Source organism: Peromyscus leucopus, chromosome 8b, assembly GCF_004664715.2.
Source record: "Peromyscus leucopus breed LL Stock chromosome 8b, UCI_PerLeu_2.1, whole genome shotgun sequence".
Lineage (NCBI taxonomy): Eukaryota > Metazoa > Chordata > Mammalia > Rodentia > Cricetidae > Peromyscus > Peromyscus leucopus.
In genome coordinates this window covers 89,215,114-89,232,801 of record NC_051086.1, presented here as the reverse complement: position 1 = coordinate 89,232,801, position 17,688 = coordinate 89,215,114, and the positions used below count along the sequence as shown (strand labels likewise).

Genomic DNA, 17,688 nt, shown 5'->3' with positions numbered 1-17,688 from the left:
TCTCACTCTATATCTGAGGCCTCAACATACAATAATCCTCTTTGCTTCTGCCTCCTAGGTGCTGGGATTCCAGGCATGAGTCATCACACCCAGCTTAAAATGTGTGCTGCTTCATTATTGATTTTTAACTTGCAATAGAGCTCTTATGCTCCAAGCCTCCTCTTAGGGGTTCTGTTCACTTATAAGGCACTCACTGCCTACAGCGTTCAGCTCAGTTCCTGATACTCTGAATACTTAGTGCTGGGCGATGGCTCATTCCCCAGCCACCTGCCTTTCCACCCTCCCTTGAGGGACTCCGAATCACGCTCACCTCCCTCTAACAACAGGGCTGTAGTGCACCAGGAGCGGAGGGGTTGGGTCCTGGGTGTGCAAAGGTCTGCCCGAGTGCTAACAGGTACCCTCCAGCGTGGCTGCGGCCCCGTCTATGCCCTCCCCGTGCCCAGGAGTCTTGCTACCCCACAGTTCCACCAGTACTTGCTGCTACCAACTTTCTGGTTCTTTCTGGCTGGGTGGCTATTGGATGTGTGTGGTTCTAATTCACACTGAGTCATTGTTCCATGTCACACAGTCCCTCTTCCTCGTCTCTCAAGTCTGACACTGGCCTCAACCTCTTCCTCGTCTCTCAAGTCTGACACCGGCCTCAAGCACAGGGACTCACTGCCTCTCACTGCCTCAATCCTCCCAGCGCTGGAGGGAAGATGGGAGACCGAGGCTCTGAGGCACTGTTTCTCCCTTTTGACCGTCTCGGGCCTGACCTTCCCTCTGCCCACGGCTTGCCATCCATCCGCCCAGGCAGACAAGGCTCTCTTACCTTGCTGTAATGCCTGGCTCACCTTCCCCCGAAGCTCCACGGCAGAGGCTCGGTGAACAGGCTCTTTCCTCAGCCCCTCTTGGATGGCCTGGGCTGTGAGGGGCGCGCAGGAAGGAGGAATCTCCCTCACGGGTGGAGGCTCGCTGGCAATCTGGAGGCCCAAACGCAACATGCAAGACCTGTTTCCTTATTTCCACTAGCAGCCTTACTCTTTACTCTCCCCCAATCCTGTGCTAGCCTGGGGATCTACCCCAAGAAGGGAGAGGGCTGGGCCACAGTCAGTGGGGAGAGTCTCCCTAGAAAAGGGAGACACGGATCCAAATAGGGCAGGACAGAGTCTAAGGAGCTGGTGGAAGCAGCCCAGGGGACAGGCAGAAGACACCTTCCATTAGTCACATCTGCCATGGAAGAACAACCCTCACAAGCCTGCGGCCTAGATCCACGGCCCTGCTGGCCTCCCCTCACAGCTGTTTTGTGGCAACCACTGACCTTGAGACAGAGTGGGCCTCGGAAGTACTGAGTCCAGGGGTGGCAGCCATTGAGCATGTGGAGCATCATGCAACAGCTGCTCCAGATGTCCACCTTGGCATCGCAGGGCTTCCCCATCACCACTTCTGGGGCCATGTGGGTCTCTGTACCAGGAATGTAGTCCCCTGAGAAAGCAGCGCCAGAGATAGAACCATTACGTATGAATTCAGTGGCCACAGTACTTAATTCCTGGGTTACCCCAGATAAAGAACTTTAAAAGTAATTACATTGTTATTGTGTGGATGCGTGCACATGCATATGTGCCATGACATACATGGGGAGTTCAGAGAAGAGCTGTGTGGAGTCGGTTCTCTTCTTCCACCTTTCTGTAGGTTCTGGGGACCAAACTCAGGTCACCAGACTTGCAGAAAGTACCTTTACCTGCTGAGCCATCTCACTGGACCATGGCTTTGCTTTTTTGTTTGTTTTGAGACAAAGGTATTTTGAAACAGAGTCTTACTCTATAGCCGAGGTTAGTCTTGAACTCACAGCAACTCTTCTACTTCATCCTCTCAACTGTGTGGGACCTGCCCCACTGGGAACTTAGGTCACCTGTGAGAGGTGGCCTGGAACCGAGGAAAGGCAAGTGCGCACCGCTCGCCCATTCCCCAGCCTCCCTCTTACCCGAGACAATCAAGAACTCGTTTATTGATAGGCAGTAAGCCTCTTTTATACCAGAAAACCTCAGAACCCTAGGAGGGGATGAAGGAACCAACCAATCATTTTAAAGGTCACCCTATTTACAAGTTGTTTATGCCCTGACATCATCTCCTGTTTTTAGCATAAATAACTTGAGCTAACTTCCTTTCTCACTATTTGTCTTTAATCTCCATACAAACAACCCAAGCCATCCTTTGTATCTATTCTCTGTACAAACAGCTTAAACTAACTTCCTCTGGTACCATTTGTATCCACTCTGCACCAACAGCTTAAAGCTTAAGCTCTATTTATCTAAATTTCTTTCGGCACCCTCTTTGCAGCCCATGTATGCCCCACACAAGTGTTAGGATTACAGGCATGAGCCACTATGTTTACCTTGGCTGCATTTTCTTTTCATATAATTAATGGTTTAGGAACGTCACAGCAATAACACATACACAAAATAAATAAATCAAAACAAAACAAGCTAAATAAACAAAACTCCAACGTGCTCCATAATAAAACCCAGGAAATTCATATGCACAAAAGCATATAATTATAAAACAGTCAAATAGGGGCTGGAGAGATGGCTCAGAGGTTCAGAGCACTGGCTGCTCTTCCAGAGGACCCGGGGTTCAATTCCCAGCACCCACATGGTGGCTCACAACCATCTGTAATAATACGATCTGGTGCCCTCTTCTGGCAGGCAGGCAAACTTGCAGGCAGAATACTGCATACATAATAAATAAATCAATCTTACAAAACAAAACAAAAAACCAACAGTCAACTAACAGCAGCCATATATTGTTAAGTGGATATCAACTTTTTTTCCTTCCAATTTTGGAGATTGAATCCAGTGCCTTATGCATGTTTGGCAAGGACTTAACCATTGAGCAATAGCCTGCCCGCTCTTCACTATTTTGAGACGAAGTTTCACTAAATTGTCAAAGCTGGTCTTGAACTTGTAATTCTTCTGCCTCAGCTTCCCAAGTAGTTGGGATTACAGGATTGGCTAACAGTGTTTTTATTATTATTATTATTTTATTATTATTATTATGTTAGACAGGATTTCACTATGCAGCCATGGCTGTTCTAGAACTTACTTTGTAGACCAGGCTGACTTTGAACTCAGAGAGATCTGACTGTCTCTGCTTCCTGAGTGCTGGGATTAAAAGTGTGTGCAATCATGCCTGGCCTAACAGTATTTGTATAATGGTGCTTTGGACTTGACATTTTTGCTCAGTATCTTGGAAAAAAAAAAAAAAAAAACAGTAGAAAGGATATTATTTTTGTAATGAATTATCAAAAAGACTCACTAATGTCATTTTAAGATAAATGTTTAATTTAGACCATCAGAATCGCCCACACAGCCTTTTATTACTACACTACCCATGCTGGATACAGGCTGAGTATCCTTATCCAAAGCAAGAGGGCAGAAGTAGTCTGTTTTCATTTTTTAAATCTAGAAATAGCTGGGCGGTAGTGGTGCATGCCTTTAATACACTCAGCAGCCAGGCGACTCTGTGAGGGCAGCCGGCAGTGAGCTCAGAGCGCAAGCACGAAGATGCTGCTCTGATGAGTAGTGCGAGGCATCAGCCTGGAGCAAGCCAGCGATCTCTGTGAGTGAGCCAGCCTAGGTAAAGGCGTCAAAGCTACACAGAGAAACCCTGTCTCGAAAAACCAAAAAAAAAAAAAAAAAAAAAAAAAAAAAAAATCTAGAAATATTTCCAATATGCAATGGGCAGGCAGTCTTGGAGATGGGACTCAAACTTGTATGACAATGATATGGGATATGGCCTTCTCCACATGATACTGTCAGTGTGCCTGAGTCCGACTGCCACCCCAAATGCTGCAACTTGAGAGTAATTTTGGATAGGGATGCTCAGACTTCTAATAGATTCTTTTCCCTTTGGTCAAAACAAAAGCATTTAGGGGCTGGAGAGATGGCTCAGCAAAGAGCGTTGGTTGCTCTGTCAGAGGTCTGCTGTGTGATATTTTGTGTTCTGACAAAGCTGGCCTGGAGATCAGAGGGTGGAGCTAGTCACTAGTGAATCATAGAGGCTGGGTGGTGGTGGCTCACACCTTTAATCCCAGCACTCAGGAGGTGGAGACAGGAAGTGATAAGGTGGGGCAGAGACAGGATCTCATCTTGATCCTTTCAGTCAGAGGACCTGGAGAGGTAAGGAGTCACTGGTATCTGCTCCTCTGCTTCTCTGATTTTTGGGTTTTTACCCTAATATCTGACTCCTAGTTTTTATTGGTAAGACTAATTAGGTTCATGCTTCAACTGGCACCCAACATGGGACATGAAAATTCACTTTGCAGCCATGGGCACAGGCTGGAGCAGCATGTGGGGGCTCCTGTGGGAGTCACTGCCCAGACTCTACAGTTACCTAGTGGCTAGCTCCACCCTCGGATTTCCAGCCAAGCTTTATTTGTCAGAACACAAAATATCACACAATAGAGGACCAAGTTCTGTTCCCAGCACCCACATCAGGTGGCTCACAACTGCCTAGAACTCCAGTTCCTGGGGATCTAAAGCCTTCTTTCTGGCCTTCAAGGACACCTGCATACACATTTGCATACACACACATTAAAAACAAACCAAAAAAAATATAGAACTTTCTTCTTTTTAAGTAAACCTTATATTCAGTACTCAAGTGGAAAAAGTAGGTTACAGAACTGAATGACAATGGCTTTAAGGAGGCATGAAAAAACTTATGGAATTATGTAAATTATTCATGGTTTTCTCTTTGGAGAAGAGGACTAGGTAAGAATGCTTCCTTTTCCTTCTTTTATAACAAGTATTTTACAATGGGCATGGATTATTTTTACAGCTAGACTGCAGGGTATGAGACACTGGACTATTCACAGTAACCGAGATAAGGAACCAGCCTACATGCTTGTCAACAGATGATGGACAGAGAACGTGGTGTATGTGCACAGTGGAGTGTTACAGACAGTGAAGAAACCTTATCATTGGCAGGAAAATGGAAGGAACTGGACAGCGTCATGTTAGGCAAAATAAGTCAGACCCAGGAAGACGAGAATCACATGTTTACATCACATGCAGACCTATATATATAATATTACACACACACACACACACACACACACACACACACACACACACACACGAAAATGCCGAATGCCGTAATGATAATCGTATGTTCACACACATGATAAGGTAGAGCATAGGCCGGGCGGTGGTGGCGCACGCCTTTAATCCCAGCACTCAGGAGGCAGAGCCAGTCGGATCTCTGTGAATTCGAGGCCAACCTGGGCTACAGAGTGAGTTCCAGGAAAGGCGCAAAGCTACACAGAGAAACCCTGTCTCGAAAAACCAAAAAAAAAAAAAAAAAAAAAAAAAAGAAGGTAGAGCATAGGCCTGTAATCTTAACACTCAGTAGGCTGAGGCAGAAGGGCTGTGTGTTTGAGGCCAGCCTGGAGCACACAGTGAGACCATGTCTCAAAACAAAGCAAAACACAAAAAACCAAACCAAAACAAGACAAAAATCAACAATAAACTCCACACACAAAAAGGAAGTAAAAAATGTGAATCTTAGCTGGGCAGTGGTGGTGCACGCCTTTAATCCCAGCACTCAGGAGGCAGAGGTAGGCGGATCTCTGTGAGTTCGAGGCCAGCCTGGTCTACATACTGAGTTCTAGGCCAGCCAGGACTACAAAGCCTGGCCCTACAGTAGAGTCTAGGGCCTTCTGGGGCTTGCTGTGTAAGGTCACATGGTCCAGGACTGTCTGACATCTATTACTGTATTTATGCACAACCAGAACCTGTGATAGCCCAGGGTGGCTGTGGGGCTGAATTCTACTTGGGGACATAAGGTGACCACAGCGTTTATCCCCACACGGAAAGCACAGTGGTACAAGGCTAATGTTGAGTGATGGCTACTGGCTATTGTGACGGTGAGGAGAGAACGGAGCCTTACCCGTGAGCAAGGACTTCCCTAGGCCGTCGGGTTGGAGGCACAAGGCATGGCCAAAGTCGCAGAGGGCAGCTCGGCTTCCATCACTGGACAGAAGCACGTTGTCAGCTGCAGGCAGCGCCCAGCAAGAGAGAAGAAGGGGAACAGTGAGTCACTTCAGGCTCCAGGCCCCAGCCCGGCTTGACCCGGCCTCTAGTCAGGCAACTCTCCGCCAGGCCTGCCCGGCAGCTGCTGCTTCTCATTAGTCTAGTTAGTCATGGAGAGCAGGGGATGGGGGTGAGGAGGAGGGGTTGTCAGCTGAGGCTAAAGGTCAGGCAGCAGGCAGGATCTGGAGGGGGTCCACCACTACAGCACCACACTGTCCCAGAGAGTAGTCTCTTTGGCACCCTGCCCTCTCCCAGAGGTATCAGTGGTCAGGAGTTTACGCTTCAGTTTTCTGGGAACAAGCCTGCAGACTACAGTGCTGGACTGCGGGCTGGAGAACATCATTCCCTACCCACTACACAGCCCTGTCAGCTGACTCAGGCACCTACACTGTAGATAATGGGCAGGCCCACAACTGGGAGGAAATCAGGCAGAAAGGCGTGAAGCAGAGCCTGCTGGGATCAAGACCATGGTGACTAGGGCCTTACCTTTGACATCCCCATGCAGAATCCTTCGTATATGGAGGTATTCCAGCCCCTCCAGGGCCTGGCCCAAGTAGTACAGGGCTCGGTCCTCTGGCAGACAGCCCTTCTGCTTTATGAGCTGGCCTAGCGAGCCACCTAGGAAATGAACAGCCAGTCTTTATGTGGGGCTTTCCCAGGCTTCCACACAAGCCAAGGGCAAGAGCGAAGGGCAGGTGATGTGGGAGAACCAGATGTCACAGGACTTGAAGGTCCAACACAGACTGACTAGAGACCAAGGTCAAAGTTGAAGTTAGGTTAACTCTTGGCCTTGAGTTTTGAGAGAAAAAAGTCAGGACCCATCTGCTTACCTTCTAGCAGTTCCATGAAGATGTTGACCCAAGACCCTTCTCTCACGGCTCCATAGAGAGGGACAATTCTGGGCGAGGTCAGTCCAGCACAGGTCACCAGCTCCTCTGCCCGAAACACCTCAAGCCGTACCTGAAAGACCCAGAGAACTCTGAGCAGGGCCAGTGAGGCAGGCTGGGGTCTACATCCTGCTGGCACCCTTGGTATTCCATGCACAGAGGCTAATGATGCTCCTGGGAGTGATGTCCCAGGCCAAGTGGGACCAGGTAAGCCTGCAAGGCCCTTGGGGACTAAGCTGTGTACCCAGGTATACACCCCAGGTATCAGACACCAGTTCCACAGCGCTGACTATAAAAAATAGTCACTCAAAAGCAAATTCTTCCAGGCTCCAGGAGTGCTGTTCACCCTCAATCTGCCAAACACATTCTTTCCCTCCGAGCTCAACTGTCTGGACAATCTCTAGGCCACGAGGCCTTCATACCCACCCTCTAGCCTCGACAGGGCTTTATTATGTATCATAGATTGACTTGAACTCGCAATCCTGCCTCAGTTTACCAAGAGCTAGGATAAGTGCACGACACCAGGCTTGATTCTGCGAAGAGCTGCTGGGTAAGTGGTTCTCAACCTGTGGGCTGTGACCCCTTGGGGCCGACTGACCCTTTCCTGGGGTTATCTAAGTCCATCTGCATATCAGATATTTATGATTCATAACAGTAGCAAGATTACAGTTAGGAAGTAGCAACGGAATCAATTTTATGGTTGGGGGTCACCACAGCATGAGGAACGGTATTAAAGGGGTGCAGCGTTAGGAAGGTTGAGGACCGCTGCAATGGATCCTCAGCATCCCTTGTAGCAATTTTGTTTTTAAAAAATTATTTGTGTGCCTGAATGCATGTATCTGCTCTACATGCATGTAGGAGCCTGAAGAGAGCAGAAGAGGATGCCAGATCCCCTGGAGTTGTGAGGTTGTGAGCTGCCATGTGGGTTCTGGGAACCAAACTCAAGTCCTTCTGGAAGAGCAGCCAGTGCTCTTAACTGCTGAACTCTCTCTCCAGTCCCCTTGTAGCAATTTTTTTATAACTACCTGCATTTTTATATGTGTGTATGTATATATATGTTTGGGAAGACTGACACTGGGTGTCTATCTCCATGCTTTCCTACTTTTTTTTTTTTTTTTAAAGATTATATTTATTTATCATGTACACAGTGAGTGTTCAGCCTGCACACCAGAAGAGGGCACCAGATCTCATTACAGATGGTTGTGAGCCACCATGTGGTTGCTGGGAATTGAACTCAGGACCTCTGGAAGAACAGCCAGTGCTCTTAACCTCTGAGCCATCTCTCCAGCCCCATGCTTTCCTACTTTATTGAGACAAGGTCTCTGCTGAACCTAGAGCTCGTGAATTCTGGCTAGGTAGCTATCCAGCTTGCTGGGGGACTCGGGTCTTGGTCTCTGAGTTCTGGGATTACAGGTGGCCACCATGCCTGTCTGGCTTTTTATGTGGGTTCTGGGGATCTGAACCCAGTCCTCACGATGCAGTTCATCTGAACGATCTCCCTAGCCCCAGTTATTATTTCCCCAAGGACTAAGCTATCCTTGTAGACAGGCTTGCATTTGCATTACTGTTTACTGTATTAATATTACTGCAGCTACTTCCCCAGCATCCAAGTACAAGGAGGCTTCTGGGGAGGGTTGGCCAGCACCCCTCCTATTGTGATGTGGAAGTCTGGGGTCACCTACTCCTATTTGGGGGGACCTGCAGCATGGCATGGCAGGAAGCATTAGGCCATGGACACAAGCATCTTGTGCTTAGATTCTGGCTGGGCTATTCATAAAAAGGTCACTTGCTTCTGTCAAGTGAGTCTCAAGGTGAATGGTGGGGGCCTGCTCCTGGGTGGTGTGAGGATTCAGAGAGATGGGGGTCTCACTCCATGCTTGGTGACGAGGACACGGGCAGAGCTGGCTTCCCATTTCCTCTTGCCAACTCAAAGAGAACAACCAGCTTACTAAACTCTTCCTATGTTCAACTTGCTGGCTGCTGCGGGGCCTCCAGAGTGGCGCCACCAGGGGGCGCCAGCAGTAACAGATTAGTCTGACCCAGCGTTTGCTTCCAGACTTGCTGACTGGGCAAACAGGAGCTCGGCCCATGTGGGGTTTCGGACTCTTGCCTATCAATGGAAAATGTCTCTCTTCTAGTTACTTAAAGTATAATATCAAGTTATCAAGTGCAGTTAATCAGCTCACATGAACTTTGACTTTTGATCGGTGTTTCCTCTAAATGGCTGATGAACTTGACTGAAACTAATTCACCTATGATTTTCAATGACAATATCCCTCCCCTAATCACTCCCAAATTGTGAGCTGAAGCATCCTAGGGCTCCCAGAGAACCTAGAAGGGTACCACAGGACTCTGCATGAAAAGAAACAGGAATGCTCGATGCCTGTGGGCTCCTTGTTTGGGATGGCTCGGGTCCCACACTGACCACACTCCTTTTGCTGTTAAATCCTCACAAAGCCAGGCATTTGGTGCTGGTGACATGAAGAGCTTTAGGGAAGGGCGGAATGCGGAGAAGAAATGAAGATGGGATTGTCCACTCCGATTCTGATGTTTGAGAGCTGCAGCGTGCTCAAGAAGGACCACTCACTAAGCACCAGGAACTCTGGAGGGAGGCTGGGTGTGGGTGTGGGTGTGGATGTGGTGGCTCATGACTCTGAGGCCGGTATCAGCTATGTAGTTAGGGTTTAGGTCAACTTGGGATACTCCGTCTCAACAAACAACCCTCTCTCCCCCCAAAAAAACCCACATATTTTTCTTTCTTCCAACTCATACGACTTGGTTTTCAATGTATGGTAAGTTTTAGGATATACCTAACCATTTAATAAATGTAAACAGCAGATGCAGTGAGTGGTGCATATCAAATGGCATGTACCTCCAAGAACAGGACTGAAGAAGAGGCCTGGGTACCATGAAGATCTGACCAAGAGGGACCTCAACTCACTCTCTAGAGCTGCGGTTCTCAACCTTCCTAATGCTGTGACCCCACCCCCCAATTAATACAGTTCATGTTGTGCTGACCCCCAACCATAAAATTATTTTCACTGCTACTTTATAACTGTAATTTTGCTGTTATGAATCACAATGTAAGTATCTGATATGCAGATGGTCTTAGGGGACCCCTATGCAAGGTCACTCAACCCTCCCCAAGGGGTTCCGACCCACAGGTTACGACCCACTGCTCTAGAGGGTCCCAGCAATGCTGAGTCATTTCCAACATAGACCAAAGCTGATGGGATGGGAAATCTCAAAAAACAAGGTGACTCTGCAGTCTTGGTGAGCCTGAAGAAGCAGGGTACAAGGGACATCCATGAAGCCAGGTGGGGAAAGGCCCCCCACACCCCCCCATCATGGCCAGACACTACCCCAACCACCTCTCCACTCAACTTCAGTGTTCTCACGCTCAGAGAGAGTGCTGGGCTGTGCCGGGCTATGGGTGGGAAAAGATCCACTAACATACACCAGGCACCGTTCAGCACCAAGTGTTTTTATACAACAGACTAGGAAGGGGTAGGTCATCATTCCCATTTCACTGATGGGGAAGCTGAGGTCAGCACGAAGAACTCATCCAAAGTCACTGAGAACAGAGTACCACAGCCAAGACTTTGGTTGGGGAGGCCTGACCCTAGAGCTGCCAGCTGCTGTACTGCTGGACGAGTTTTCCAGGCCTTGACTCCTGCATGTTTACGTATATTCAGAAGCAGCACCGCCAGGGAGACACGCAGACACCACTGATGCACCTCCAGGGAGACACGCAGACACCACTGATGCACCTCCAGGGAGACACGCAGACACCACTGATGTACCTCCATGGAGACACGCAGACACCACTGATGCACCTCCATGGAGACACGCAGACACCACTGATGCACCTCCAGGGAGACACGCAGACACCACTGATGCACCGCCAGGTACAGAGCCACGTTCGCTCCGGTGCCACAGAGCCCAAGCCTGGAGACTTTTCCTTCCTCAGACTCCTTATTTCCTTTAGCATACTAAATCTGCTTTTCTGTCAGATTTACGATGCTAAAGATGACTTGGCCAATGCCACACTATTCCAGTTTGGTGACAGAGCCACAGGGAGGCTCCCAGAATTCTATGGTTGGGCCAGATGTCTTAAAAAAGGGGGTCCAAGGCTCTGAAAATTTTATATCATACCATAGTATAAAAATGATTTTGTAGAGCCGGGCGGTGGTGGCGCACGCCTTTAATCCCAGCACTCGGGAGGCAGAGGCAGGCGGATCTCTGTGAGTTCGAGGCCAGCCTGGGCTACCAAGTGAGTCCCAGGAAAGGCGCAAAGCTACATAGAGAAACCCTGTCTCGAAAACCAAAAAAAAAAAAATGATTTTGTAGCCGGGCGGTGGTGGCGCACGCCTTTAATCCCAGCACTCGGGAGGCAGAGCCAGGGGGATCTCTGTGAGTTCGAGGCCAGCCTGGGCTACCAAGTGAGTCCCAGGAAAGGCGCAAAGCTACACAGAAAAACCCTGTCTTGAAAAACCAAAAAAAAAAAAAAAAAAAAAAAAAAAAGGGGGGGGTCCAAGGAACTCCCCAAGTTCTGAAGATCTCAAGAATATCAACCATGGGAAAATGATTAACACAGAATGGGACACAAAGATGCCTAAGGAATCAGGGGTCCCCCATTTTCTCGTCCTCTTCCACACAGCCCCTCTTTGATCCTTGCTCTTAAGGGCTCATGGCTGACGCTGCTTCCATAGCACACCATGTAAAAGCCTGGGTTTGTGAAAAACTCTAGTTTTAGGCTGGGAAGCCGGCTCAGGAGGTGAAAATGCCATCAGAGCCGCGTGATGATCTGGATTTGATCTCTGAAACCCACATAAAAGGCCAATGTGGGGTTGCACATCTGTGATCCCAGCACTCCTTCAGTGTGAAGGGAGAACTGGCTGGAAGCTGAGAGGCTGGGAATAGAGCTCACTGGAATGTACTTGGCTAACAAGGGCGAGGCCCTGGTTCAATCCTGACAACACACATACCACACACACACACACATATATACACACACATACCACATAGATACACCACACACACACCATACACATACATAAACACACCACACACATACACACATCACCTCTCACATACAACATATACACACACACATATACACACCACATACACCACATAGATACATCATACACACACCATATACACACACCACATACAACACACACACACACACACACACACACACACACACACACACACACACACACACAGAGTACATTCTGCCTTAAAGTGAAAGGAGTGAACCCGGTCCCAGAAATTGTCCTCTGATCTCCACACACATGCGTGGCACACTCACAGACATGTAAATAAGGCTTCCAAACACTCGTTCCTTTGGGTCCCACAGCCCTGTCTGCAGTCTCTGCACAGTGTCTGGCTCGGAGCAGGTGCTCCATGACAGCTGGTTGACTTGGCCAATGCCACACTATTCCAGTTCGGTGACAGAGCCACAGGGAGGCTCCCAGAACTCTATGGTTGGGCCAGATGTCTTAAACAAACAGTTCTTCACCCTTGTCGAGGGCAGATGGCAAGCGTTCTTTGAGACTCTGCCGAGTGATATGGTTCCTTTGCCATCAGGCTGTCCATGCCCTCACACTCACTCTGGATCAAATTCCAAGACTCTGAGGATCCTGTAAATCCATCCTCTGCCAGGGAGAACTTATATATTGGTGGCTTAAAAAGCCTGACCGTTCTATGTGAACCAAGGAGAAATCCTGCCAGGATGTATTCCACTGGGGTGGAGTGGGGGGGGGGTCAGAGTGGAATAACCTCTAGGATTGGGTCTTATTTTCATAAGAGAAAGAGCCAAATTTATCCATAGTCTTAGAGGATAGACGACGGACGGCAGTTTGTCCTGAGGACAGGAGTGGAGAACAGGGACACCGGTGCCGTCTGACTTCACTGATGGCGAGGCTGCACTGTTTCCGGTTAGAAGAAGAAGGGGCTGGTGAGATGGCTCTGCAGGTAGAGGTGCTGACTTCCTGCCAACCCCCAGTTCCAGCTACAGCGTGGAAGGAGAGGACTGACCATCCCGAGCTGCGCTCCGACCTCCACGTCTGCCCCATGGCATGTGTGCCCACATACATACGCAAACACATGTCACAAAAGATTAAAAACCAAACCAAACCTCATATTAAGGGCTAGATCTGTGGCCAGTAAGCATATGACCTAAGCCCACAGATGTTCTAGAAGGAAGAGCATGGGGTTGCTGGCATTATGTAACTTCTCAGGTCTAGGATCCTTCCCAGGAGCACTTTGAAAGGATTTGGGCCGCCTGAGCTCTGATTCCCAGACCGTGTCTCCTGTCTCTGCTCACCACGGCTTTGTCAGGGAACTCGGGGAACTTTCTGTGTATGCAGTATCTGAACCCAGGGCCTCGCTCTTGCTGGACAAATGCCCTGAGACGATCTGTATTTCCCAGCTCAGGGGACTCAGCCCTCATGTGGCCTTAGAGCTGAAAACTGCAGGAGGAACTGCGGGCCTGAACAAAGGATGGGCTGTCTGCCCACCGCTAGCTAGGGAGGAGGGAGGGGCTCTGAATGTGGACAGCCCGGGAAGTCCAGGCCTTCTGCCTGGAGCCTTTCCAACTGCCCTGGACCCAGGACAAGAGAAATGTACTAAGGTTGTTTACCTTGTTGCCTGGGACGGAGAGGACACAGCAGAGGGACAGCTGAGAGGCTGGTGACTAAGCTCCCAGCGCTGGGCATCCATCTCTAGGACACTTCACACTCTCACCCACCTCCCACTGCCTCTTGGAAGGGACAGCTGAGCCTTCTCTGGTAGACTGGGGAGGGAGCTGCAGCTAAAGAGGTCAGGCACGTGGCCCCGCCATCCAAGTGGAAGATGACCCATGCTGGCAAGACCTCAGTGTGTCCTGAGGGTGAGGATGGTGGCATTCGGTCACTTCACACAGTCTGTATGAAATCTGAGGTAAAACATACAGATTCTCCTCTTATCCCACTACCCTGAGGTTCAAATTCGACATCTACCATAGCCTGGGCCAAGTACAAACCCAGGAAATCAGGCTTATTCACATCCCAGCTGGAGTCGTTCCCAAACACAAGGGCGGCCATGATGGAAGGGGCAGGGTCCATTCTGCAACACGCCCAGAATATGCTGGGTTTGGGTGGTCTGATTTCTTGGTCTCTTTCCTTTTGGGGATCAGGGTGTCTGATATAAGCCAGTTATTTCACCCGGTGGGCAGCTCCCCACAAAACAACAAAACCCCTCAAAACAAAAATCACAACCCCCTCAGCCAAAATCCCCCCAAATGATGCGCATAAATTCAGGTCCTTAGTCCTTTTGGTTAGGGACAAGCAGGCTTCCAATAGAGGGGGGACTTCCAAGGCCGGGTCTGAGGACAGATGCTGAGGAGTACGGCTGATACTACCGAGATCTGTGGGTCTGCAGCTGCCCACTCCCACCTGGGCTGGGACAAGGCAACAGGCCTGAGGGGAAGCCTCAAGTTCTAGGGCTGCCTGGGCGGCCGCGGGCAAGCCACACGGGAGGTGACTGGAGCTTTCTGCTGCTCACCGAGACCTTAGGACAAGGATTCTCCCCTCCTCTCTTCAAAGCTACAGTCTGTGACAAATTTGGACCCCGATTTTGTCACCAGCCAGCTCCTTAATGTCTGGCTGGGCCATGCTTCCACAGCTGTCTGCCAGTCTCACAGGACTTGGCCATGGGAGGCAGGTTTAACATCCACTGTCTCACCTCCTCTCAGGAGACACCTGGCAGGTGGTGGTTACCATTCGAATCGCCTGAGCCAGGCCCCCCTCTGTGGCAAACGGTTTTGTTCAGCAAGCACTTCCTGTGACAGGAGCATCTTCCAGGTCTGGACTTGCCCCTACAGGCCCTGGCGTCTCCAGCGGCCAGGGCTGTATCCAGACCCAACTGCATGCTCCTGCGCTGCCTCTCACAGACACGCACACCAAGGGCAGCAATCGGGCCAGGCCATGTGACAAACGGGTCTCTTCCAACTCCAGCTGACCCGAGGGCAGCTAGGGTGCCAACCATCAAGGCAGAGTGCTGGATACCCCATGACTGTTGTTGACAGACTGCCCAGAGTGAACGCAGCAGCCCTGTGAGGCTTCCCTTTCAGCTTTCTGGAGTTCTACCTACTATGCACCTCTTTAAAATTTTATTTATTTATTTATTTATTTATTTTTTTTTCGAGACAGGGTTTCTCTGTGGTGTTTTGGTACCTGTCCTGGATCTCACTCTGTAGACAAGGCTGGCCTTGAACTTACAGAGATCCGCCTGGCTCTGCTTTCCGAGTGCTGAGATTAAAGGCGTGCGCCACCACTGCCTGGCTTTTTTTTTTTTTTTTTTTTTTTATTTTTTTTTTTTACTTTTTAGACAGGGTCTCACACCACGGTCCAGGCTGGCCTAGACTCCATGGCTATCCTCTCGCCTCAGCCTCCCAAACACTCTGGGTGTGAGCCCGTCAGCGTATCACGGCATACCTTTTTGACAGCACACTGGAAGCCTGTCTGCTTGTCCTTCATCCTGTGGACCTCACCGAAGGAGCCTCTGCCCACACGGGGCTGCTGTGCCACCCAGTGGACCTCTTCTCGGTACTCGTAATCCACTGGTTTGAGTTTCTAGGGTGGAAAGGGAGGGAGGGGGTCAGTTCCGGTGGCCAGGAGAGCAGAGGGATGAGGACTACAGTGAGGAAGCCTCTCCAGCTGGCGGCTCTCACTAGCGCTCTGGGGGCCGAATGGCCACAGCCAAAGGTCCTATCAGTCCTAAGGTGGGGTTATAAGGAAGACAGCCCAAAGGGTTGAGAGGAACAAGAAGGCAAAGGTGACCTTCAGAGGCTGCCTGGGGTGTGTGCAGAACTGCCAACAACCTTGATAATGGACAATATAACTCAGTAACGCCAGGCAGAGGAGAAGCAGGGGCCAAGGACGTCAAATGGAAGTGGACCGGGCCCTCTGGATAAGTGAGACAGTTGATTAGCTTGAACTGTTTGGGAGGCCCCCAGGCAGTGGAGCCAGGACTTGGTGCATGGGCTGGCTATTTGGAGCCTGGGGACGATGCTGGGACACTTTGCTCAGCCTTGGTGTAGGGAGGAGGGAACTGGACCTGCCTCGGCTGAGTCTACCAGGCTGGGCTGACTCCCCAGGGAGACCTTGCCTTGGAGGAGGTGGGAATGAGGGGTGGATTGGGAGTGGGAAGGCTGGGGGATGGGCGGAGGGAGGACGGGGGAATCCGTGGCTGATATGTGAAATTAAGTTAGTTATAAAATAAAAATATTAAATAAATTAAAAAAAAAAGTGAATAGAATAAATCCGGCAAGTTGAACAAAACGCTTCAAGTTCCAAAGTTACTCGGGCAGGGAACTAAAGGGAAGAGGGAGGGAGAGGGCGGGGAGAGGGCGGGCTGCATCTCCTCTGCTCGCCAGGATGTCTTCATTCAACACACATAATTCAGCAACAGTGAAACTACCTGGGAGACTGAAAAGAGGCAGCTAGAAAGGCTGTGGGGCGTGCGGCTGTGGGTGGAGGGCTACAGGACTGCGAGCATGAGGTAGAGCCAGGATGGCCCTGCCAGCCGAGATGGCTCTGCGGCTATTGGATGGGTGGAGCCTTTAAGAGGTGTGGCCTAATGGGAGGAAGTTGGCCACTGGGGTATGCCCTGCAAATGTCTGGACCCACACCCTTTATCTCTCTCTGCTTCTGGGATGTGAAGTCGTAAGTCTCTTCCACCAGATGCTCAGCCATAAGATACTGGGCCCCAGACTCTAAACTATCAGCCCAAACAAACCTTTCTAGTTGATTGTTTTAGGCATTTTGTCATGGTAACAGAATCCCCCGATTCAGTCCCCCAGTGAGCAAACTGATTTATTACCATGGGCATGAGTGACTCTCCCATGAGGAACCCTCCCCCTCAGGGCCTGCCGGCTTCAAGAGACGCTTTGCTTCCCCAGCAAGCCCCACCCGGACCCCCATCTACGGCCCCTGGTCTGGAAGGTGGCTCTTGGAGGTCTGTGTACAGGAGTTTAGGGGGTTCGTTACCTCGGTAAGCAGGACACCCTCGTTGTCCTCAGTTTCAGGGCTGAGTCTCTGGGGCTTGGAGCTCCCTGATGACCACGTCTTAGCCAGGCTGGCCAGGCTGTTGGCCTGGCCTGAGCTCACACTGCCTTGTAGTGCATGCACCAGGTACTCTTCCACGGGAACCTTCTCTTGGCCACCTCGAGGCGGGTAGCTGGACTCCAGGTGTGGGCCGGGCAGGGGCTTCTCACTGTCTCCACAGGCCAGTTTGCTCAGGCGTGGGCCAGCGAGGGGCTGCTGGCCACTCACACCAGCCAGTTTGTCCAGGAGGAGGGATTCCAGCGGGGAGGGTCTCCAGGGCCCCAGAGTGTGAAAGGGGACAGGATGGGGCAGTCTGCCGTAGGGGAAAGGGTGGGTGGGATGGGGTGGGGGGCCTACGGCCTGGGGGTGGTGGAGTTTCCACACGTGGTTTAGACACTGCAGGGGGCTGATCAGTTTGTGGAGTTCGGGTCGCGGCAGCACTGGTCGCAGGCCGTCCCCTCGTTTCTTACAGCACAGGTGGCCGAGGTCTGGTTCCTTCAGGGGCTTGGTGACCTGGGAGACATTTCTGGCATAGAGGGTGCCAAGTGGAGCCTCATCTTCCTGCAGGAGAAACACAGGTGTCGCAAGTCCCAGTCCACACACCCGGAGCAGGGGCCAGGACAGTGGCGGAGGGTCTCA

The 17,688-nt window shown here is 50.4% G+C and overlaps 1 protein-coding gene across 2 annotated transcripts in view; it reads right to left on the bottom strand.

Annotated features, from left to right (window-relative positions):
- Window positions 1–17,688, bottom strand: part of Map3k14 (mitogen-activated protein kinase kinase kinase 14) — a 47,991-nt gene that overhangs the window by 5,486 nt on the left and 24,817 nt on the right. For both annotated transcript variants that reach the window (XM_028882653.2, XM_028882654.2), the window contains exons 5-11: window positions 16,993–17,610; window positions 15,439–15,576; window positions 6,899–7,028; window positions 6,555–6,686; window positions 5,926–6,030; window positions 1,301–1,464; window positions 812–962 (exon numbers count right to left, since the gene is read on the bottom strand). In XM_028882653.2, the coding sequence (XP_028738486.1) occupies window positions 812–962; window positions 1,301–1,464; window positions 5,926–6,030; window positions 6,555–6,686; window positions 6,899–7,028; window positions 15,439–15,576; window positions 16,993–17,610 (1,438 nt within the window). The remainder of the gene's footprint in view (window positions 1–811; window positions 963–1,300; window positions 1,465–5,925; window positions 6,031–6,554; window positions 6,687–6,898; window positions 7,029–15,438; window positions 15,577–16,992; window positions 17,611–17,688) is intronic.